This window comes from Pelophylax lessonae (genome assembly GCF_965119305.1).
Source record: "Pelophylax lessonae genome assembly, chromosome: 2".
In the NCBI taxonomy this organism is placed as follows: Eukaryota; Metazoa; Chordata; class Amphibia; order Anura; family Ranidae; genus Pelophylax; species Pelophylax lessonae.
This window is the reverse complement of record NC_138769.1, coordinates 108,763,982-108,788,648: the sequence shown is the minus strand read 5'-3', so window position 1 is coordinate 108,788,648 and position 24,667 is coordinate 108,763,982. Positions and strand designations below refer to the sequence as shown.

Sequence of the window (24,667 nt, the reverse complement as noted above, 5' to 3'; positions counted from 1 at the left end):
AAAGCTAAAACCCAAGTCTGGGCTAAACTGCTCTTAGGAGTCATGGGTCGGATAAGTCTTGTTAAAATGATTCTTCTTCCGAATTTATTATATGTTCTTTGGCACTCCTTTGGCATTCCGCTCAGGTATTTTAAAACTATCAAATCTATATTGCAATCTTTTATATGGGGCACCAGTAGAGGTAAGCTCTCTTGGAAAAAAACTCAAGACCTCCACATCTCTGGGTGGCTTGGCTGTCCCTGATCTTGGCCTTTACTATTTGGGTGCACAGCTGTTCCACGTCTACCACATTGATGAGCATGATAAATGGAGGGTATCTGTTATTGGTCTGTCGGGATCCCGCATCCTTTACCCCACATTCGTTCTGCGATTTGCTGAGGGGCTTGGCTGGCTCCCCTGATTTTCCGAGTCGGCTTGGCCTCCTGTATCAGTACAAGCGGATTGGGGACCTGGCGCTGACCAGGTTGGATTGTGCTGCCCCATATAACACCACCCCATTGTGGTTTAAAAAACGGTTGCCTGAGCTTTTACAGGTCCCGGACCCGAGTATTTGGATTTCCAGGGGCATATATCTATTGTCACATGTATTACACCAGGGCGATTTCAAAACTTTCGACCAACTGAAATTGGAGTTTACACTCCCGAATCACATGTTCTTTAGATATCGTCAATTGAGTCATGCCTTACGTGCGCAATTCCCAGGGGGTTGTGTCTGATCCTGGACGTCCTACTGGTGATCTGTGGCCAGGTACTTCATAAACTAATATCCCTGTTTTACGATATGCTAATTCCGCCCTCTGCAGCTAAACTAGCATGTGATTCTCAAATCCAAGTGGGAAACTGTTGTAGGGGAAATAGTGGACGAAGACTGATTGATATCCTTGTGGCTTCGAAACTTGTTTCCCCCAAAATGTCCCAACAGACTCACCTAAACTTATATACTCCATCGATCATACCTCACACCGGAATGTATGGCAAAGTTCTGTCTGTCCCGGAGTCCAGCGTGTCCCAAATGCCTGATCTCCATTGGTACCTTCGATCACCTTCTGTGGCACTGCCCTCAGATGCATGGATTTTGGGCTCAGGTTGTCCAGTTACTACGTGATCGGATAGGTGCTCCGGTGCTCATGGACCCTGGGCAATGTGTACTGGGATTATTTCCCGATGCTGAGATGGATAAACATACTCTTAAATTTGTTCACATTGTTCAGTGCCAGGAAGGTGTTGGCCAGAAGCTGGATTCAGGCCACGCTGCCAACCTTGGCTACATGGTTTAATGAGGTAAATAATACACTACCCTGCAAAAAGATTATATACACAAATCGGGGTTGCCCTGGTAAATATAATGAAGTTTGGGACTGGTGGTTGAGCTCTTCATCAACCTGTGTTTTATGAGGCATTGATGTTCTCGCCATACTTTTATTATTATTATTATTATTATTATTATTATTATTATTACAATCTCCTGCACTTTCTTTTGGACATAGCATATAAGGAAGAGCGCCCTTTCTTACATTTTTTTTTTTATTATTGTATACATTATTTTTTTTTGTTATTATTTAGTTCTGATACTGTATGTATCGCAGATTGTGTTGCTATGTAACCCTTTTTTTGTGCTATTTACTTGTACAAGAGCTGCTGGACTTTTATCCTTGATGTGTTCCTTGTCGTTTAAACTACAATATTTTTCAAAGAAAAAAAAAAATCCTAAAAGCTTTAAAAAATACGGTTTTGCAGTTTAAGGGCTTGTTTACACTTGACTTAATTTCTAACACTTACAAACGCATTAGACTGAGCTTTAGTATGGGTGTTAGACAGGCATTTTACAAGCATTAATGAGGAGTTAAAAATGCTCCCCAAATGCCCCAAGGGCAGTTCCGAAGCATTTGACAATAGTTAACTCACGTTAAAACTGCTCCACAAATGCCTATTCAGTTACAGTTAATAAGCTAATCTTAACGCCCTGCAACTGCCTGCCAGAGCATTTGCAAAGCATTACCATAGACTTGAATGCGAGGCGTTGAAAGGCTTCAAACCCCTCCTGACTCAACATGAGGCATTCATTTTGAAGCGATGCAACGCTATCACTTCATGTTTTGATAGTGTGAACAACACCATGTGCTGTCTATTTTTTTTTGTGCATAGGCATTTGCGGGTCGTTTTTAACACGCCTCGAATGCCTGCTTTTAATGCCAGTGTAAACTCAGCCTGAGAGATATTGACTGCTAGTGCTTCATAACTGAGAGTTTGTTTTTGTTTTATGTCCTTGTCTTTTGTTAAAGTTCTGAGATCAGAATATTATTAATCTGCTTGTAAAACTCAGTCTTTTTATTTTCCTTATCTAGATGTTACGGCAGTTTGTATCTTGGAGGGCTTCCAGAACCAGGCCAGCATGCTGCTTGCAGATAAAGTACTAAAGCTGCTTGGAAAAGAGAAAGCCAAAGATAAATACAAGGTATTGATGCAGGACTGTGTAAGCTGCTGGTCTCAAGAAGGTTGAGCTATATTTAAAATCTCCTTTTTTATTATATGTGATCTGTTTTAAATTGTATACTTGCAGATGATTCAGTTTACATTTTTTTGCGAGCCAGTGTTACTGCCACTGTCTATGGTCTCAATCATCGCCTCTCATGTAATTTGTCGAAATCGTCCTAAAGTGTAGAAAAATGGTATATGTTTTTATAGAGTGGGTAAGGGTTTTAATTCAGGTCTCTGTCCCCACTGTGGAGTTTCACACCCCTATTTGTTCTTGTTACTAATGTCGCTGAGACAAAGCGATGGTAAATCCAAAGTAAAAAAAAAAAAAATCCTCCATTTGGGAAAGATGTTTCAATATCTTCCTGAGAGGAGAATCCTGTTCACTTTGGAGAGATTTTTTTTCCTCATTTCCTCTTTCCTCTTCAGTATAGGATGTGAAAGGGAATACTCTAAGTGGGACATAGGCAAAAACCTGATAGGGATTTTAACCCTTTCCTACTATATCTAAAACCGAAGCATATGTCTTTACACTTTAACAGAACTAAAGGCAGTAATACTTCTCTTCTGGTGCCTGTGAGGCCCTTCATCAGCGCTGGCATCTTCTGCCTGGCTTCTTCCGGGTAACAGTCTCTGGCTGTGTTGATGGGCCAGCTTGGGATGATGTCACTTGAATGAATGCAGTCATCCTGGTACACAGGCAACGTGCCAGAATGTAAACTGAGCTGCGCGTGCAATGGGAATAGGGGGAAATCGTTCCCACTGAGCTATTGTATTGTAAAAATGGGAAGACTTTCCTGTTCTAAGAATACACTGTTCCAGCGGGGAAAATCGAACAGGCATTTGTACAGAAGTTAATTGTTCATAGAAAAAAACAATGGATGTAGTTAAATTTTAAATGTTTTGTCTTAGTATGCAAGATGCTAAACAGAAAACCATCTTTTCTATTCTAGAACAGGGAGCCACTAATGCCTTCACCTCAGTTCATCAAATCCTACTTCAGCTCTTTCACAGATGACATTATCTCCCAACCACTGCACAAAGGAGAGAAGTCAGATGAAGACAAGGATAAGGAGGGGGAGCAGGCTGTGGTAAAGGAGAAGTGAGTAAGCTTTTCTCATTTTATTATTTTTTTTTCTTGCTCTTTGGAGGAGTTTGGGAAATATTTTTTTTTTTTACCAGTGGTATGACCATTTGCAATGCACTGCATTTGTTTCCATGCACATCTTTTGCTGAAGTGCATAAAAACCATTGTAAAGTTACACCGCTTTCTTTTTTGCAGATCTGGTTATTTAAAGGCAAAACAATACATGGAAGAAGAAAATTATGACAAGATCATAAGTGAGTGCACAAAGGAAGTGGAAGCTAAAGGAAAGTACATGGCAGAAGCTTTAATACTGAGGGCCACCTTCTACCTGCTCATTGGAAACTCTGCAGCTGCTAAACCCGACCTGGATCAAGTTATTAGCATGGAAGAAGCCAATGTGAAGGTAGGCTGGACTGTTGTGCAATGTTCCCATAAATGCATTTCATTTTATAAATGATGAATGAAATAAGTCTAATTTCTGATCAAGGTTCATTTTAAAGGTTCATTTTCCTTCTAAATGGTTTTACAGTTCCAGTCCTTTTTGGTAAAGCCCAACTGCATCTATTACTGTTTTGGTGCAGGGAAATGTTACAACACCTCTGGAGTTTTTGCGGTTTCTATCCATATTTATAAAAAAAATGACTCCCCCCCCCCCCCCCCCCCCTTCTGTCCCAGTGCATTTGTGTCACATGCTGGGCAGAAGGAACCGCACATTTGTCTAAGGTTCGCTGTTTCCTAAATGATTTGCAGGACAACTTCATAGGTCAGATGGTGAACGCACCAACAAGAAACAATGCGTTACTAGATCTACTAATTGCGAATAATAGACCTGAGTGCGTATGTGGAAATAAGGTCCAACTTAGGAATCAGTGACCATAGGTCAATTCGTTTCAGTGAAAAACACAAATAGGAAACATACGAGTAATACACAGACCCTGATCTTCAAATGAGCCAATTTCCCTAAACTGTGCTCTATGCTAGTCGATATTAAATGGCATAGAATCCTAGGAACAAATAACACTGGGGAAAAATGGGAGTTCTTTAAGAACATAAAGGTATAAGCCAGTACATTCTGATAGGGAATAAGTTTAAAAGAGCTAAAATAAACCCTGGGTGGCTAAACGCTAATGTAAAAATGCATATAAAAACAAAAGAAAAGGCCTTCAAGAAATACAAAGCAGAGGGGTCATTGGCAGCATTCCAGCTCTACAAAGAATGCAGTAAGAAATGTAAGAGCGCAATCAAGGCGGCTAAAATAGAACATGAAAAGCACATAGCGGAAGAGTGTAAGAAAAACCCCAAGAAATTCTTTAAGTATATAAATCGTAAGAAAGTGAGGCTAGAACATATTGGCCCATAAAGGATGATGAAGGGAATCTGACTATAAAGGACAGAGAGAAGGCAGAGACTCTAAATAAATTCTTCTCCTCAGTCTTCACAAAAGAATTGGGGGGAATACAGTAACCTATACTGCAATGTTAAAGTTAATAAAACTTCACAGTAAGCACCCTCATGGTTACCAGAAGACAGACTCCGAATTAGACTCAAAAAACTTAACATAATTAAGTCACAAGGACCAGATGGCTTACACCTGAGGGTACTTAAGGAACTCAGCCAGGGGATAGCCAGACCATTGTTCCTAATTTTTAAGGACAGTCTGGCGGGAATGGTACCAGCTGATTGGAGAAAAGCCAGCGTGGCACCAATAGTTAAAAAAAAAAGCAGAGATGTATCCCTGGGAAATACAGGCCAGTTAGCCTAACATCAATAGTCTGCAAGCTATTGGCGGGGATAAGGTACTATATGCAAGATTTTAGTAAAACAGTATCATTAGTAGTAATCAGCATGGATTCATGAAGAATCCTTCTTGCCAGACCAATCTATTAACCTTCTATGAAGAAGTGAGCCGCCATCTAGATAAAGGAAGGCCAGTAGATGTGGTGGTTCTGGACTTTGCAAAGGCATTTTATACAGTTCCCCGCAAACGCTTACTGTACAAACTAAGATACGTAGGTATGGACCATAGGGTGCGTGGATTGAAAACTGGCTTCGGGGCGAGTCCAGAGGGTGGTGATAAATGGGGAGTACTCGGATTGGTCAGGTGTGGAAAGTAGGGTCCCCCAAGGATCTGTCCTGGGACCAATCCTGTTTAATTTATTCATAAATTATCTGGAGGATGGAATGACCAGCACAATCTCAGTATTTGCGTATGATACTAAGCTATGCAGGCAATATCTTCTTTATAGGACGTGGAAATCTTACAAGAAGACCTGAACAAAATAATGGGGTGGGCAGCTACCTGGCAAATTAGGTTTAATGTTGAAAAATGTAAGATAATGCATTTGGATGCCAGAAATACGAACACAAGTTACTCGCTAAGGGTGAGAACCTCGGAGAATTTAAGAGGGAAAAGGACCTGGGGGTCCTAGTAGACAAGCTCAGCAATGGCATGCAATGCCAAACTGCTGCAAGCATAGCCAACAGAATAATGGCATGTATAAAAAAAAAAGGGGGGATTCACTCCAGAAAGAAAACGATAGTTCTCCCACTCTACAAGACTCTGGTCTGACTGCGTCTCCTGTGCTTTCCAGTTCTGGGCAGCGGTCCTCGGGAAGGATTTGCTGGAACTGTAGAGAGTCCAGAGAAGGGAAACTGAGAATTAGGGGAATGGAGGACCTCAGCTATAAGGAAAGACTACAAGCATTGAACTTATTCTCTCTGGAGAAGAGACGCTTGAGAAGGGGATAAGACATCAAAGTACAAATACCTTACTGATTGACCCTAGCATAGGGAACAAACTTTTCAGTGAAAGGGAATTTAAAAAGGCGTGGCCATTCACTAAAATTAGAAGAGAAGCGGATTAATCGTAAACTGGGTAGAGGATTCTTTACCATCAAAGCGGTAAGGATGTGGAATTCTCTTCCACAAAAAGTGGTATCAGCAGGGAGCACCTTAAAGACCACAACATACAGGGGTATACAATGTACTGTTAACTGCAAACATACACACATTATAGGTTGAACTGGACAGACGGATGTCTTTTTTCAACCTCACTAACTATAACATACTGTTACAGGGACAGGAAATGGGGTGCAATCTTTGAAATAGAATCACATATAGTAGACAAAATCTGACAAAGGTTCCACCCCTGCTCTGGTCTTAATAAAATGAGGGGAAAAAAAGTTTGACAGTTATAGTGGATGTAAACGCTCACATATACCCAGTGAAGTGAACAGCCTCAGATGATACACAGAGATGAAACCAATTTCCCTACGTACGTTTCACATGTATATCTGCTGTCTTCAGCTTTCTAGATGCTTCAGAAAGTACACATCATGTTAGAAATTTTTCTTCCTGTTTCAGCAGTGGGAGGGGAGTCGGGGCACAGTACATTGTGTCAAAGCTGACTGGAGGAAAGGCACCCCCCCCCCCCTCCACATAGGCAGAGGAATGAAGAAACTTGCCAAGCAGTGCTGTGAATAGACCAGCTCTCTGCTTATCTGTCTCTAAGTCCCTTGCCAAACACAAATTTCCAGCTGCTTTCATTTTCTGTGTCCAAGAACTTGTCAGAAGTTATCAGTCTGATAACAGAGGAACGGAGCAGCAGAAAGATGTGGGACTTAGGGCTTTGGAGAGAGATAAGTAAACACTACAGATATATGTACTCAGGTCAGATTTCATGAATGGATTTTACATTCACTTTAAGCTTCACTTGAAGTGTACCCGTGCTCTAAGTTAGAGCTTGTAAAGGACTGAGACCCCTCTTATACCCATGCTCAGCTGATCACCAGGGTCCATTTGTCATATGAAAGTAAGGGAATTGAGATGTATGTCCCCTTATGCTGGGGGAAAACAACGGGTATGTCTGTGCTTCCATTAGCTGAATAGAAAGGCTAAGGAACAAAGAAAAATTTAGTATGTGCTGCTAGGAAGGGAGAAACTGAAGGAAACCTGTTGGTGTGCAGCAAAAGTTTGCTTGAAATTTGTGTTTTAGCAGAGAAGTCCTTACAATGAGCAGGAATGCACAAGAAAAGGAGCTTCTCACATGCATAGTAAAAATAGGTGCAGGCTGTTTGGATACCTGCTGAAAAATCGAAATCAAATTGAGTTGATCCAAGATTCCTTTTTAAATATCCATAATCTGTTTAAAATTTAATGTCAAAGTTGCTAAATGTAGAAGCATGTTTGTGTGTGTGTATAGCTCTTTTCAGAGTAAACTTGGTGAATTTGGACTGACACTGCTTGTTGGCACCTTGTGCATCTTCAAAAGTCTTTTTACTTAATTTTTTTTCTTTTTCTAGTTAAGAGCAAATGCCCTGATCAAACGAGGGAGCATGTACATGCAGCAACAACAACCTCTCCTGTCAACTCAAGACTTTAACATGGCTGCTGACATCGACCCCCAAAATGCTGATGTTTATCATCATAGAGGGCAGGTGAGATACAAGGCTTGTTTTGTATGTAATAGCTGATTAGGGTGAAGAGTGGAAAAACAAGTTTAACACACAAAAGGTATCCTCCCCTTTATTATTTAATCTGTATCCTAACCTTTTGCTTTGGGTTCTGCTTCAGTGTCACTGCTTTTGAAATACTCAACTGCCTTTCTTTATTTGCAGCTAAAAATCCTTCTTGACCAAGTGGAGGAAGCCGTAGCAGATTTTGATGAATGTATTAGATTGCGGCCGGATTCTGCTCTGGCTCAAGCACAGAAATGCTTTGCACTAGTAAGTCCTGAAAATATTCTAAAATTCTTTAGAGCCGCTCCATACTAGCTGATTACAGATTTATTTATTTTTTAATGCTCTTTTACCACTTTAGCCCCGGAAGATTTGGCTGCTCAAAGACCAGGCCCTATTTTGCGATTCGGCACTGCGTAACCTTAACGGACAATTGGGCGGGTATGCGACGCTGTACTCGAAATTGACGTCCTTTTTTTCCCCACAGAGCTTTCTTTTGGTGGTATTTGATCACCTGGGCCATTTTTTTCTTTTTTGCGCAATAAACAAAAAAAAATAGCGACAATTTTGAAAAAATAACAATATTTTTCAAATTTTTTTTGTATGAAATTCTCAAAAAAAGTAAACAATTTTTTAACATTTCAGGCCTCTTTGTTTTCTGCTACATATTTTTGGTAAAAAAAAATCACAATAAGCGTATTTTGATTGGTTTGCGCAAAAGTTATTGCGTTTACTAACTACAGAAAAGATTTGTCATTTTTATTTTATTTTTTTTTAACTAGTAATGGCGGCTATCTGCATTTTTTTTTTTTTTTGCGGAACTGCGACATTGCGGCGGACAGATCGGACCCCTGACTGACATTTTTGACACTTTTGGGGGTACCAGTGACATTACTACAGTAATCAGTGCTAAAAATATGCACTGTTACTGTCAAAATGACACTGGTAGGGAAGGGGTTAACTTGGTGATCAAGGGGTTAAGTGGGACCCTAGGGGCATGATTCTGTCAGGGGGCGTGGCTTGTTAGATCATCACAGACATGCGATCCTATATAGCAGCATCGCATAGCCTCTGTGATGATCTAAGGGAGAATGGCAGACTGCTGTGTTTACATCAACCTTCTGTCTTTCTCCCTCTGATGCGGGAGATCGCGAATGACTCGCACTAGCTCCCCAGGGAACGAGCGGGAGTGCGCCCGCGGCGCCGCGTGCTCGCCCCCCCTCAGGCGGCTGAGCGAGTGACGTACGCATACGTCACTTTGCCCAGCAGCCGCAGAGTGCCGCAGTATATGTGCAGTGGGCGGGGCACAAGAGGTTTTAAATATTTTTGGTGAAGTAGAAGACCTTTTAAATACATTGCGTTTGCACTGTTGCTTTAGTGCATCTATACTGCATGGTGTTTCATCATATGGTATTAATCCCACATTGTTCCCTGGTTCTTACATCCTAAAGTAAATCTGTTTCACAAAAAGTATGTAAGGTAAGCAATGTGGATGAAATGCAGGGTACCCTCCAATACTTTTTAGTAGGTTCCTGAGCACCCCCAAATTTTGGAAATGTGCAATAATGTCGAAATTAGCCCATCCCACACTGCCCTGTTGGTCCTTTAATTGATTCATTCACTGGTAGTGCCCCAGGTTTTGAGTGCTGCTTAAATCTGTTGAAAGTTTTAATTTTCCTGGATAGCTGCAGTTTGTTCACAGTATCACTTTCCATCTTTTCACTCATCACAGGTTTATTTTATGGTGTGTTGTATTATATTATTGTCTGTCTTTTTAGCATGTCATGGTATTTCAATCTTGTATCTCAGTTTCTTTTCCCACTCTCTTCTGTGCCATAGTACCGAAAAGCGTATACAGGCAGCAATCCACTACAGATCAAATCCGCCATGAAAGGTTTTGAAGATGTTATTAAGAAGTTTCCAAAATGCGCAGAAGGTTATGCCCTCTATGCCCAGGTACATCAAATTTCCACTTAATTTTTAGTTTTCTTTTTTTTTTTTTTACATAAAGTGCACCTGCCATTTTATTCTGTAAACCGCAGTCAGTATTCCTAATAGAGTAGAATACAACAAGAACTGTATGTCTTGTATTCTGTTGCTAAGAATGTGGCACACCCTGCTCCATTCTACCAATATCTACTAACATAGGTTGAGTTTACTCCGTTTTAGTTGCTGCTTCTGCTGTGTGAAGACAAAAGAATAAGTTTTAACTGTATATCCCAGGGAAATGCCATTAAATGCAGATGAATAAGCATCGAAAATGTCCTCTAAATGGCAGGTACTCTGCAAATGTTGAGCCCTGCCATGCTGTCCCATGGTGCTGATCGGGGGCGGGATGCTGTGACTTGTGCATCCCAGAGTAGGTGCTCTAATCTCCCACAGGTGCTCCCATGAATGGCAAAGAAAAGTTGCTTTACCTTCCTGGATGGACAGTCTGCTAGAAACCCTTCCCCAGTAACCCCCTTCTATCAGCTAAGGAAACCAAATAACATTTCATCATATACTTGTGGGTAGAAACATGCAGTATATGTAATGCCTACAGTTTAGACTTCATAAAAAGAAAAAAAAAACCTTACTATTCTACAGAGCAATCCCTTACCCCCTTTGGCTCCCGCTGCTGCCTGTGTCTTCTGTGAGACCAGGAAGAGCAGTGCTACATGTGAGACAGTTCTGGATCATGAGAGGAGTCAGGTAAGTGTTTAGAGGTGGGGAGGTTTTTTTACCTTAATGCAGAGAATAAATTAAAGTAAATTTTTTGACTTTAGAACCCCTTTAAGCCCACAATAACACTTGAACCTGACTACACTCAACATGCAGAATTCCATTCTTTCTAATTCAAGTTAACACTGGTACACTCCAAAAAGTATATAAAGTTTTGTTTGTCTTTTGTCTATTTTTGAAGATGTATAGGTTTTTGTTCCCATAGACTTTAGTGGGTGTGTTTTGAAAAACTCCTCCAACTACACAGTGCCTGTAAAGTACCCACGAACCTCTTTGTAGTCACTAGGAATATGCTCTGCTCAGGTATGAATGCAGGCTTAATCAATTAATAGGTAAGCCTATCCAAACGTTATAGGTGGAGGTTGGTGGGCTGTCCCACCATTCCTGCATCATTATCTGAAAAATGCAATGAACATCGAATAGGAAGTTGGGCACTCAAAATTAGACACACACACAATATGTTAGACCTTATTCAAATGAGGATACAGATCCGTGCAAAAGGGCCGTCTTCACCGATATGGGATGCAAAGGTGTTGAAATCAATGACAGGTGGCCAGCTGAACGGAAGTTCAAATGCATCCCGAAGTGTACACCCACATGGGTACGAAGCACAGTTAAGGACGCAGACATTTGGCTGCTCTATGTAGAACATAGGGTGAAATATCAAAAATATTATTCGGGTGCATCTCAAAAAAATTTGAATATCTTCAAAAAGTTAATTTATTTCAGTAATTCAATAGAAAAAGTGAAACTCTTATTAAATTCATTACACACAGTGATATATTTCAAGCATTTCTTTCTTTTGATTTTTGATGAATATGGCTTACAGCTAGTGAAAACACTAAATTCAGTATGTCAGAAAATTTAGAATAATGGGAAAAGTGCAATATTGTAGACTCATGGTGTCACACTCTAATAAGCTAATATACTCTAAAACACCTGTAAAGGTTTCCTGAGCCTTTAAATGGTCTCTCGGTCTGGTTCAGTAGGTTATTCAATTATGGGGAAGACTCCTGACTTGACAGTTGTTCAGAAGACAGTCATTGACACTCTCCACAAGAAGGCTAAGTCACAAAAGGTCATTGCTAAGAAGCTGTCTGTTTAAAATGATGTATCCAAGCATATTAATGTTAAGTTGAGTGGAAGGAAAACGTGTGGTGGAAAAAGGTGCACGAAGGAAATTGGGATAACTGCAGCCTTGAGAGGATTGTAAAAAAATGGTAATTTGGGAGAGATTTACAATGAGTGGACTACGGCTGGTGTCGGTGCTTCAAAAGCCACCACACAGGCATATCCAGGACATGGGCTACCACTGTCATATTCCTTGTATTAAGCCAGTCCTGAACCAGAGACAAAGTTAGAAGCGTCTTACCTGGGCTAAGGAGAAAAAGGACTGGACTGTTGCTCAGTGGTCCAAAGTCCTCTTTCCGGATAAAAGTAAATTTTGAATTTCATTTGGAAATCAAGGTCCCAGAGTCTGGAGGCAGAGTGGAGAGGCACAGAATCCAAGTTGCATGGGGTCCAGTGTGAAGTTTTCTACAGTCAGTGATGATTTGGGGAACCATGTCATCTGCTGGTGTTGGTCCATTCTGTTTTATCAAGTCCAAAGTCGGCGCAGGCCTTTACCAGGAAATTCTAGAGTACGTCATGCTTCCCTCTGCTGACCAGCTTTATGGAGATGCTGATTTCATTTTCCAGCAGGACTTGACACTTGCCCGCACTGCCAAAAGTACCCAAACCTGGTTTAACCACTTCAGCCCCGGAAGGTATTACATCCCTTCATGACCAGGCTATTTTTTGTGATACGGCACTGCGTTACTTTAACTCACAATTGCGCAGTAGTGTGACGCTATACCCAAATAAAATTGGTGTCCTTTTTTTCACACAGCGCTTTCTTTTGGTGGCATTTTATCACCTCTGCAATCTTTTTCTTTTTTGCGCTATAAACAAAAAAAGCCGACAATTTTGAAAACAAAACACTGTCGTTGGTATGGTGAGTAGTGTTCCAACATAGCTCTGGCGGTCTCTGGGTGAACGTGGACCCCATCTTGGAATGGTCGGACCCCTGGGTTCCCTTCCATTTCCCTCAGCCCCTCTAACAGTCACGGTGGTCTTTTGGCCCCAACCTACCTCCCCAGGGCTAGATAGGAGCTGACTTTGCCACTTGCTCCAGTAAGTGGAGGTGAATGCGGTTGTTGCTGACCATGCTGTCTGGATCGCACACGGGGGTCTTTGAGCAAGTTCCCAGCCTCTTGAGGGTTAGTGACAGGGGCAGGAATGTCCTTCCGGCTCCCTGTGGTGGTTATAGGCTTGGGGGGGGGGGGAGCGGAGGTTTCTTCACCCGCAGGGCTGCCTGACCAGGCCGACCAAAGATAAGTGCCTGACCAAGCTGACTGGCGGATGCTGACTGATTGCCTCATGCGTCCGGATCAGGCAAAAAATTGAGGCTGCAGCTGACGGAGGCTGTCCGAGCTGCCGGTCAAGCAGACGGCGGACTGGCGACCGGATCGGGCCCCAAATTTAGGCCGCGGCTTTGCGGCCTACTCCCGGCTGGCTGTTGACTGAACTGTGGACCAGTCTGTTTGAGCTGCTGACCTGGGTAATAGAGCAGCACAAAGGAGAAAGGACCTAAGCCATTTAGGTCATCTAGGGGTTCCAAGAACACGTGGTCTGTTAAGCTGAGAACAGGCCCCTCCAGATCTGCGGACAAATCTCCATCTGCATGAAGGGATGCCCTCACCCGTATCTGGGGTGGGGGGACGTCTTTGTTTTCTCTCCGGAACCAGGCACCTCCTTGATTTAGGACAAATGGGGCACACGAGCTGCTCCGATTGGGTTACAAGATCGAATTCAGGTCCCGACCGTCGGACAGATTCTTCCTGTCCAATCTACGCCTTTCTTCAGATCGGTTAAGGGATCTATGAGCGGTGGTACAAGATCTGCTGTCACAAAGGGTGTTTGTGCTGGTTCCCTCTCAGGAACGCTTTCTAGGGTTTTATTCAAACCTGTTTACTGTTCCAAGGAAAGAAGGGAAAGTGCGTCCAATTCTGGACCTCAAGGCTCTGAATCCCTTTGTGCGGATACAGAAGTTTCCAATGGAGTCCATTCGCACGGTAGTGGTGTTCCTACACCAAGGGGACTTTTTGGGCCCCATCGATATCGACGACACATATATTTGGAACAAAAGGAATCAGAGGGCCCTGCTCATTAGAGCTTACAGTATAAAAGGGAGGGTCAGTTGATACAAAAGGCAATAGCTGTGGGGGATGAGCTGATGGAGCAAGTGAAACAGTGTTATTCGTTAGTAGCGGGGTAGGCTTCTTTGAAGAGAAGAGTTTTCAGTGATCGTCTAAAGATGGATAGATTAGGGGACAGTCGGACATATTGGGGTAGAGAGTTCCAAAGAATGGGAGAAGCTCTGGAGAAATCCTGGAGGCGAGCATGGGAAGAGGTGACAAGGGAGCAGGAGGTTTTGGGAGGACCAAAGAGAGCGGCTTTGTTGATATTTTGAGATCAGGTTAGTGATGTAGCTGGGGGCAGAGTTGTGGATGGCTTTGTAAACTATTGTTAGCACTTTGAATTTTATTCGTTGGGTGAGTGGAAGCTAGTGAAGGGATTGGCAGAGAGGGGTGGAGGACACTGAACAGTTGGTAAGGTGGATAAGTCTTGCAGCAGCATTCATTATGGATTGAAGGGGGGATAATCTATGTAAGGGGTGGTGTAATTGGTTAAAAAGGGCCGTATTCTAGCGATGTTGCGGAGGTTAAAGCGGCATGATTTGGACAAGGATTGGATGTGAGCCTGAAAGGACAGTGCAGAGTCCAGGGTTACCCCTAGCACCCTGGCATGTGCCTGGCATACCCTTTGGTCTCACGTCCGCCCCCAGGGTCTTCACCAACGTGTTGGCTCCTGTATTGGCAGTACTTGGAAAGCTGTGTGTCCAGGGGACCTGGATCCTGAAAGAGTGCAGACTTCCAATCAATATTCTGGAACTCGGAGCAATAAAGCTTTGCTTGAGTCACTGGACAAATCGTCTGCAGGGTTGTCCAGTTTGGGTTCAATCAGACAATGACACAGCCCTTGTTTACTTTAATCATCAAGACGATGCTTCTTGGAGACTTCCTCTCAGGGAAGATCCGTTGTCTCAAGGGCTAATCTTCCATCCCGCTTTACGGTCGCTGCCATTAACGGCGTGGCTGTTGAAAGTCAGGTGTTGAAGGATAAACCAAAAATAAATAAATAACTGGCGCACAACGAGGAATAGATATCACCAGGGGCTATACCAATGTCGCTGGACATACAACTAACCAGTTAAATGACAATTAATGACAATCAATAGAAGGGGCAGATTAAAAAATCCATATATGGCAATGTCCATAAAAAAGTCCATAAAAGTCCATAAAAAGCTCAAGGTGCACTCCTGAGGCAGCTCTAGTGACAAGTAGAAGATATGCTTGGGGCCAACTAGAAGAAAACACAGGCGCCACTCTAAGTGCAGTAACTTGAGACTTTTATTAGGATAAACCCCTATATAGGGGGGTACTCACAAAGGGGATGATTAAAACAGCTCATAAAACACACTCCGGTATGGATCAGGATGGCTCGAGCGGTGACAAGTAGACAGGCTGTAGCGGTAGCTGCCGCACTTCCTCGTCCCGGGGACACTCAGATGATCGTCCGTCGTCACTTCCGCAAGCGTGATTACGTCATGGCGCCGGCGACGCGTTCTCGGAGCATGCGCTCCTTCTTCAGGCCGTTATCGCGCCATTTTGGATGTGGGCTTAAATAGAGAGGGAGCCAGGATCTGCCCGGTCCTAGTGCCCGCCTGGAATTCGAATATTACGGCGGGTTTTTCTATTCTGATGCATGTGACAGCATCTGAATATGGCTGGAAGATTTTTTATATATACAAAATGATAATGGAAATTTTAAGCAGTGGTTAAAGCCATCAAAGTACAACATTAAAATACAACATTAAGGCAACCTAAAAACAAAAATCTAAAATTACAATATGCTTATAATGAACAATGTCGTGGACTATATGAAATTGTTTAAAACAAATGGAAGTTATTAAATTCAAAGAATAACCATAAATAATCAATGCCAATAAAGATAAAAATAAAGATAAAAGGTAAAAATAATGATAATATAAAAATAAAAAAATAATAAATAATAATAATTAAATAATAATAAATATAATAATAAAATGAATAAAAAATGATTAAATAAAAATAAAATAAGGGGAGTGACGTGGAACATAAGCATAGTGTTCCACGTCACTTTCTGCTGTCTCATGATCAATCATCCCTTGGCTTGAGAGTATGGATCATAGAGTCCATACCAGCCACCTTTGCACCAGCCGAGCGTTTCAAGCGTTTGTGCCAAAGGGAGGCGTATTGGATCTACACCCTGGATACGCTAGTGCCGGGTGGCTTAAATGAGGAGATTGAAACAAATTCGCTCATATAGTCTGCCCTGAATAGATTTTTGATTTTAATTTTAATTTTCCTTGCTGACATCCCAATTATGGACTACTACAAGAGAGAGTACATATGTGTGTTTTTATTTATGTAGCTGTTTTTAGAATATCCCCTTATTTTATTTTTATTTAATCATTTTTTATTCATTTTATTATTATTTTTTTAATTATTTATTATTTTTTAATTTTTATATTATCATTATTTTTACCTTTTATCTTTATTTTTATCTTTATTAGCATTGATTATTTATGGTTATTCTTTGAATTTAATAACTTCCATTTGTTTTAAACAATTTCATATAGTCCACGACATTGTTCATTATAAGCATATTGTAATTTTAGATTTTTGTTTTTAGGTTGCCTTAATGTTGTATTTTAATGTTGTACTTTGATGGCTTTAACCACTGCTTAAAATTTCCATTATCATTTTGTATATATAAAAAATCTTCCAGCCATATTCAGATGCTGTCACATGCATCAGAATAGAAAAACCCGCCGTAATATTCGAATTCCAGGCGGGCACTAGGACCGGGCAGATCCTGGCTCCCTCTCTATTTAAGCCCAATCCAAAATGGCGCGATAACGGCCTGAAGAAGGAGCGCATGCTCCGAGAACGTGTCGCCGGCGCCATGACGTAATCACGCTTGCGGAAGTGACGACGGACGATCATCTGAGTGTCCCCGGGACGAGGAAGTGCGGCAGCTACCGCTACAGCCTGTCTACTTGTCACCGCTCGAGCCATCCTGATCCATACCGGAGTGTGTTTTATGAGCGGTTTTAATCATCCCCTTTGTGAGTACCCCCCTATATAGGGGTTTATCCTAATAAAAGTCTCAAGTTACTGCACTTAGAGTGGCGCCTGTGTTTTCTTCTAGGTGTTGAAGGATAGAGGTCTTTCTGACTCAGTGATTACTACACTGTTGAAGGCTAGAAAATCTACCTCCAGGAAGATTTATCATCGTACGTGGAAATCGGTACATCTCATGGTATGAATCGATTAAGGTGCATCCGCGCTCCTTTTCAGTGGCTAGGATATTGGCTTTCCTCCAAAGAGGGGCTGAGCAGCGGTTGGCCTTGGGTACTATTAAAGGTCAGGTGTCGGCTTTGGCAGTGTTTTTTTTAACGCCCTTTAGCTACGCATTCTTTGATTCACACTTTTATGCAGGGAGTTACCTCTGTGGGATCTTAACTTGGTACTGTCTGTTCTTCAAAAACCTCCCTTTGAAAAATTTGGGAGATTCCTCTGTTACACTGTCACAGAAGGTAGCCTTTTTGGTGGCTATTACCTCTGCCGCAGAGTGTCTGAATTGGCTGCACCGTCTTGCCATTCTCCTTCTCTGGTGGTCCACAGAGATTAAGTGGTACTTCAACCTAATCAGTGGTTTTTTTCCTAAGGTGGTTTCTGATTTCCATTGAATGAAGACATTGTGCTGCCTTCACTCTGCTCGAAGCCCAAGCATCCCAAGGAAATTGCCTTGCGTTCTTTGCCTGTGGTTTGGGCAATTAGGGTTTGCCTGGCGGTTACTGAGTCAGGAAATCAGACTCTTTTTGTCCTTACGGAAGGACCTCTGAAGGGATTGGCTGCTTCTGCTGCAACCATATCCAGATGGATCAGGCAGACGGTGGTACAGGCTTATTCACTGAAGGGTCAGGTTCCACCTTTCCCTGTGAAGGCGCATTCTACTATGTGCTTCTTGGGCTTTTCGCCTTCAGGCGTCAGTTATGCAAGTTTGCAAGGCAGCAACTTGGTCGTCTGTGCACACGTTCACAAAATTTTACAAAGTAGATGTGTTGGCATACTTGGATGCTTTTAGCTGCAAGGTTTTGCAGACTGCTGTTTAAAAGAGCAATTTTTCTCTGAGAGTGTATGTTTCTAGGTGAGCTCCAGTTGTTCCTGGTTGAGCTCCATGTTACCTAGTTGGCGAAGCTTAGCCTTTGGGAAATGATGTTCTTTCTCTGCATTGTTTTCCCACCCGCTCATGCAAATACTGCTTTGGGACATCCCAATGGTTAAGAAGAATATGCATCTGTCAATGAACAATAGAGAAAACTGGACTTACCGTAAAATCCTTTTCTCTGAAGTTCTTTGACAGACGCAGCACCCGCCCCTCTATTTGAGTGGGTTGTGGTTTTTTACTTCTGACAGTGCTTGCAACAAAACTGAATCCTATAGCAAAGTGAGTGGGTGTGTGCCTTCCGGGACTGCTCCATAGGCGTGGTAAAGTTTTTTTTTTTTTTTTTTTTTGTTTTTTTTTCCTGCCTAGTGTCCATTCCTGTAGGGGGCAGCATAACCCAATGGTTTAGAAGAATATGGAGCTGTGTCTGTCAATGAACTTCAGAGAAAAGGATTTTACGGTAAGTCAAAAATCAAGTTTTTTTTTTTTTACTTTTTGCTATAAAACATACCCAATAAAAAAAATGTAAAAAAAATCAAATATTCATCAATTTAGGTCAATTTGTATTCTGCTACATGTTTTTGATAAAAAAAAAAAAAAAATCCCAATAAGCGTATATTGATTGGTTTGCTCAAAAGTTATAGCATCTACAAATTATGGGATATATTTATGAATTTTTATTTATTTTTTACTAGTAATGGCGGCAATCAGCGATTTTCAGCATGACTGTGACATTGTGGTGGACAAATCGGCCATCTAACTGACCCTTTTAACACTTTTTGGGGATTTGTGACATTATTACAGTGATCAGTGCTAAAAAAAAGCACTGTCTCTGTACTAATGACACTGGCAGGGAAGGGGTTAACATGAGGGGCGATCAAAGGGTTAAGTGTGCTCCTAGGGATTGCTTTCCAACTGTGTGGGGGATGCTTTGACTGGAGGAAGACAGATCAGTGTTCCTGCTTGGCAGAAACACAAGATCTCCTTCTTCCCCTCTCACAGAACAGTGGTCTGCCTTGTTTACATTGGCAGACCGCCGTTCTGCCTCTCCTGAGAACAATCGGCAGGTCCCCGCGGACATCGCCTGAGCCCCAGATCCACTGCACGAAATCACATACAGGTACGTGATTTTGCATAGGAGGGCTGCCCTGCCACAGCATATCTGCGTGGGGTAGTCCTTAAAAGAATAATGATCATGGTATCACTGTGTTTGATTGGCCATCAAACTCTCCTGCCCAAACGCCATATAGAATCTATGGGGTATTGTCAAGAAGATAAGTGACACCAGACCCAACAATACAGGTGAGCTGAAGGCCGCTATCAAAGCATCCTGGGCCTCGATTAACACTTCAGCAGTGCCACAGGCTGATCCTTCTCCATGCCACGTTGCAATGATGCAGTCATTCATGCAAAAAGAGCCCCAACCCAGTATTGAGTGCATACGATACTGTACATGAACATACTTTTCAGTAAGCCAAGATTTCTGTATTGACCTTTTTTTTTTATTATTGGTCTTCTGTAATATTCACATTTTCTGAGATACTACTAGCTGTAAGCCATTATCCTCAAAATGAAAAGAAAAATGTTTAAAATATATCACTTTGTGCATGTAATAAATCTATATAATGTGAGTTTCACTTTCTTTGAATTTGAATTAATAAAATTAACTTTTTGATGATTTTCTAATTTTTTTAAGATGCACGTGTGTGTGTGTGTGTGTGTGTATATATAATATAGCCATATGTTTTTGGACATCTGATCTTTACACTTATTTGAGCTTATTAGACATCCCTCTCCAAAATCAGACATTTTATACAGAATCCCCTTTCCACCTTTGCCATTTTTAGAGCCTCCATTCATCTTTCCACAAGATTTCGGACAGTGTCCGGAAATTTTAGCTCATTCAGCCAAAAGAGAATTATTTGTGAGGTTAGATAAGACCTGGCTCACAGTTGCTGTTCCAGTTCATCCCATAGCTGTTCAGTAATGTTGGTTTCTGGGTCCTGTGCACAGCACGTGGGTTCTCTACACCAAGCTAGTCACATTGTGTTTATGGAGCTGACATGGTCTTCCCCAAGTTGTAGCTACAAGGGTGGCAGTGCACAGTTGTCTAAAATATATCTTTGGTGTAGAAGAATGATCTTTACTGGAAACCCCTAAAATCAATTTGGTGGGGTGTCTACATTTTATGACAAAGGTAGGTGTGAATGTCAGGAGTCTGCAAACGTTTAGCCAGCTATATTGTATAGCTTTTTCTGTGTATCGCTGTAATATCAGAGGAATGTCCAGTTTTTTCATGTAGCTGAGAATAAACCGCTTTTTGGTGCATTTTCTTTAGTCAGACATATGCTTGGAAGGAGGAGGCTGTCAGGCTTTATCTACTGAGTGACATCTTCGTCTAAGTTTGAATCAGAGAAGAGACCTGGTTTCCTTGGTTACTGACACTCTTTATATGTGCTTAGATACTTTTGAATATTTTTACCTCATGCCAAGTATTTGTGCTTTTGAGTCATATTTTAAATGTGACAGTTTAATCATCCTAAAATTCTGCAATCATCGCTTAAAAAAAAAAAAAAAGATAAATATACATTTGCAATAAATACCAATGGCCAATCTCCTAACCCCTGGCAGTTTCCTGTTTGCAGGCACTAACAGATCAGCAGCAGTTTGGAAAAGCTGATGAGATGTATGACCAGTGCATAGAGTTAGAGCCAGACAATGCCACAACATATGTTCACAAAGGGTAAGTGCCTTCTGATTATTGGTTTTAATTGTACTGTAATAAAAATAGGATCAACTTTCTGATGAAGATTAATTATTACATGTTTTTCATGCCTGACATGCACTAAGGAGCATACCCATCTGAAAGGGTGCCAAATGCTTTAATGCTATATGCAGGGACGCTAGCCATGATCTTGGTATGCTTTCTTTACAATCAGTCATCGGCTGTCTAGTAAAAATTACCCATCAGTTTTACAGTACTGAGAAGGGCATCCACCCACGATGGTTCCCATGCTCTTCTATTCCTCCAGGGAGCCCCAGACTGCAGTAAATGGCCATGGTGGCTTCACACAGGGGAGTTGGAGGAACTTCCATTCCCCTATCTCTCGGAGTATGGAAGTTGGAGGTGACAATGACTTTGTCACTTTTGGTTTTACAGTTGTTACTCTCTGACTGTGACATCCAGGAAAACAGCAAATCGAGCACAATTCGTGCTTGTTTATCCCCTGATGTCTCCATAACGAGTACCTGTTACCTGGCAAAATCTTTAATATTGGGGCTTTTTAGCCCCCTGGTGAGAACAATACAGTTAAAGTATTTATTTTTTTTTAAAGTTTAAAAAATATTTTTTTAATAAAATAAATTGTTAAAAAGTGAAAGCACTACTACACATACAAATGCACACGTAGGTCCTGCACCAATACTAAATGCCATTCCGTAAAGACCATCTCCTTAACCAAGATAATTAGGGACTGTATTTGGAAATAATGATTGGGAAAAAAGATGTGTTTGTCCTTAAATGTAAATTAATTGCTCAGAAGTGGTATTACATTTTTGAATAGGTCTTGGCTGCTTAAATTAGCAGGTAATTCTTTTAACCACCTAAGCCCCTGAAGATTTTACCCCCTTCCTGACCAGGCCTATTTTGCGATTCGGCACTGCGTGACTTTAACGGACAATCGTGCGACGCTGTACCTAAACGAATTTGACATCCTTTTTTCCCACAAACAGAGCTTTCTTTTGGTGGTATTTGATCACCTGTGTGATTTTTTGATCATGCGCTATAAACAAAAAAAGAGCGTAAATTTTGCAAAAATAACAATATTTTTCACATTTTTTTTTTTATATGAAATTCCCCCCAAAAAAATGTAAAAATCAAAATTTTTTAACATTTTAGGCCAATTTTTTTTATGCTACCTATGTTTTGGTAAAAAGCGTATTTTGATTGGTTTGCGCAAAAGTTATTGCGTTTACTAAGGTTAAGATGTTTGTCTTTTTTTTTTTTTTAACGAGTAATGGCGGCGATCTGCTTTTTTTTTTTTTTTTTGCGGGACTTTGACATTGCGGCGGACAGATTGGACCCTTGAATTACATTTTTGACACACTTGGGATTACCAGTGACATTACTGCAGTAATCAGTGCTATACATATGCACTGTTACTGTAAAAATGACACTGGCAGTGAAGGAGTTAACTTTATTGGAGAGGGAGGGGTTAAGTGTGTCCCTAGGGGCGTGATTCCAGCTGTGATTGGTTGTGGCTGTGTGTAACAGCAGAGATCTACGGTCCTACATAGTAGAACCGTGTGATCTCCATTCTTACACAGGGAAGAATGACAGGCGGCTTTGTTTACATTAGTCGCCTGCCTTTCTTCCGGTGTAACGGACGATCGCGAGTGCCCTGTGGACATCGGGTCCGCTGGGCACAAGCGCGGGGGGGGTCCGTGACCGCGCCTCCGGCGGCGCGCGCTCGCTCCCTAGAGCCTCAGAGGCTAGCGATGTAGCCCTACGTCGCTTTGCCTGTGAGGGGCTGACCGTCGCAGTAAATAGTCGTGCGGCGGTCAGCAAGTGGTTAAGTGCAGGGACTCTGACAATGGGACTACTGCATCTGAGCTCCAAGCTCCACCCATCGGTATCATTTATCTAATGGAGGTCTCACTCTACCTGCTGCTTGTTCCAAAATAATATTCCTATACGGATGTTTAGGCAGAACAACAGAAACCCCTTACTGTCTACAGTGAGTGAGACGCCATCATTTAGAGGGCAGAGATGGGACCTCCAGCTGGGAAAAGTCATTGGAAAAATATGAAAAGGCCTGAAGAAACCAGAGTTTGTTTTGTGCAGGTTGTCCTTTTAAATGTAAAATTATTCATTGTCTGCACAGAATTGTCATTAGACAAAAGCGTTATTAGCTAAAATATTGGTTCAGACTAAAGGAACCCCTACATTTAGTATTCAAAACTAAGTTCAGATGGCATTTCATTATTTTTTTATCATAGGTAACCTATTCTTTTCTCTTTTACAGTTTACTTCAGCTTCAGTGGAAGCAAGATTTAGATAAAGGGCTAGACCTTATTGGCAAAGCCATTGAAATAGACAACAAGTGTGACTTTGCCTACGAGACCATGGGGACAATAGAAGTTCAGAGGTAAGTTAAAGCAATATATTTATTACAAATTCAGCACTCATTGCAATGATCCTTTGAATTTTCCTTTATTGCAGTAGTACTGAAACCTTCTGTTATGGTCCACCAATAAAAGCATCATTCCTCCCCACCCTACCTGTGCTTAGCCAAATGTCCCATTCCTCCGCCACAGTGCCAAAGAACTAGAGGGATGTCTGCAGAAATTAGAATTCAAACATGAGCTCACTCAAAATGGCTGCCATGTGGCTCCTTTTTTTTTTTTCTCTCTCAAGGGTTTCTTGGTAATCACGGACTGCAGTATCCTGATACATAAATTAACAAACTACTTATTTTTGTTTCAGGGGAAATCTGGACAAAGCCATTGACATGTTCAACAAAGCCATTAACCTGGCTAAATCTGAAATGGAAATGGCCCACCTCTACTCACTATGTGATGCCGCATACGCTCAGACAGAGGTCGCCAGAAAGTACGGCTTGAAGCCACCAACACTGTAAAATGGACTCCCAGCTGATGAGCAAATGAAAGCTGAGAAGTTATTGTCATTGAAGACAAGTCTTTCCTGTGAGGAGAGGCATACATCCAAAAATGTGGAATGGCGGACCCTTGTTTCTCTGCTTGTGGTGTTGTCATTCATCCCTTCTGTTAGATGTTCTTGGTATTGTGGGATTGGGTGTCTGGGATACTGCTCCACCTTTCCCTCGGACTCCGCGAGGGAACAATAAAGGCACCTTTTTGCATGAGAACAGGAGGACACAGTTGGCTGTGCAAATAAAACTACAGCATTGTGTTTCTTTGAGTTTTGTCTGGGAATGGATGGTCAATGTGTGAGCAATTTTCTTAAATTTAATTTTTTATATATATGTCTGGTACTTTTTACAGTTTCATTTTTCCCTTTGATTTCTTCAGTTCAATCCTGTCTGTCATAATTATTTTGTACATATTTGATCACAAAAGGCTGATTTCTTCCTTTTTAGTAGTGAAAAGTAACTATTATTTTTTAAGTTACCAGCTTTGAAAATAAATAGATACTTAGCATGCACATGCTTCACATTCCATTCTGAACAGAAGAAATCGTAGTAGTTTTCATTTTCATTGTTAAAAAAGACTCATCTACACCCCTGGCCTATACAGTACGGGTGAAGAATTATTTCATAGCGTGCACATTTTTAGATATTTTGGGTTTTTCAGCATTATTATGGAGCTTATGAAAGAAGTTGCAGTGCTGTGAAAAGGGCAGTTACCCAAAGCAAGCAAAAAACATGTCATAACGAATGTTTGCTGTGCTGTCTCTCTGAAAATGCTAGTTGCTTGGCTATAATACTGCATGCTTAACCATGCAGCTGACATTTTAAGAAGGACTTAAAGGGTAAGTTCACCTTTACCAGAAAAAAAAAACATGCTATGCTGT

The 24,667-nt window shown here is 41.5% G+C and overlaps 1 protein-coding gene across 1 annotated transcript in view; it reads left to right on the top strand.

Moving 5' to 3' along the window:
- The window catches only part of TOMM70 (translocase of outer mitochondrial membrane 70), a 57,261-nt gene extending 33,206 nt beyond the window's left edge, over positions 1-24,055 (top strand). The window contains exons 4-12 of the mRNA XM_082245508.1: positions 2,346-2,455; positions 3,429-3,577; positions 3,758-3,965; positions 7,864-7,998; positions 8,179-8,286; positions 9,859-9,975; positions 20,760-20,857; positions 23,139-23,261; positions 23,600-24,055. Of these exons, the coding sequence (XP_082101634.1) occupies positions 2,346-2,455; positions 3,429-3,577; positions 3,758-3,965; positions 7,864-7,998; positions 8,179-8,286; positions 9,859-9,975; positions 20,760-20,857; positions 23,139-23,261; positions 23,600-23,753 (1,202 nt within the window). The 3' untranslated portion in view covers positions 23,754-24,055. The remainder of the gene's footprint in view (positions 1-2,345; positions 2,456-3,428; positions 3,578-3,757; positions 3,966-7,863; positions 7,999-8,178; positions 8,287-9,858; positions 9,976-20,759; positions 20,858-23,138; positions 23,262-23,599) is intronic.
- Positions 24,056-24,667: the final 612 nt, after the last annotated feature.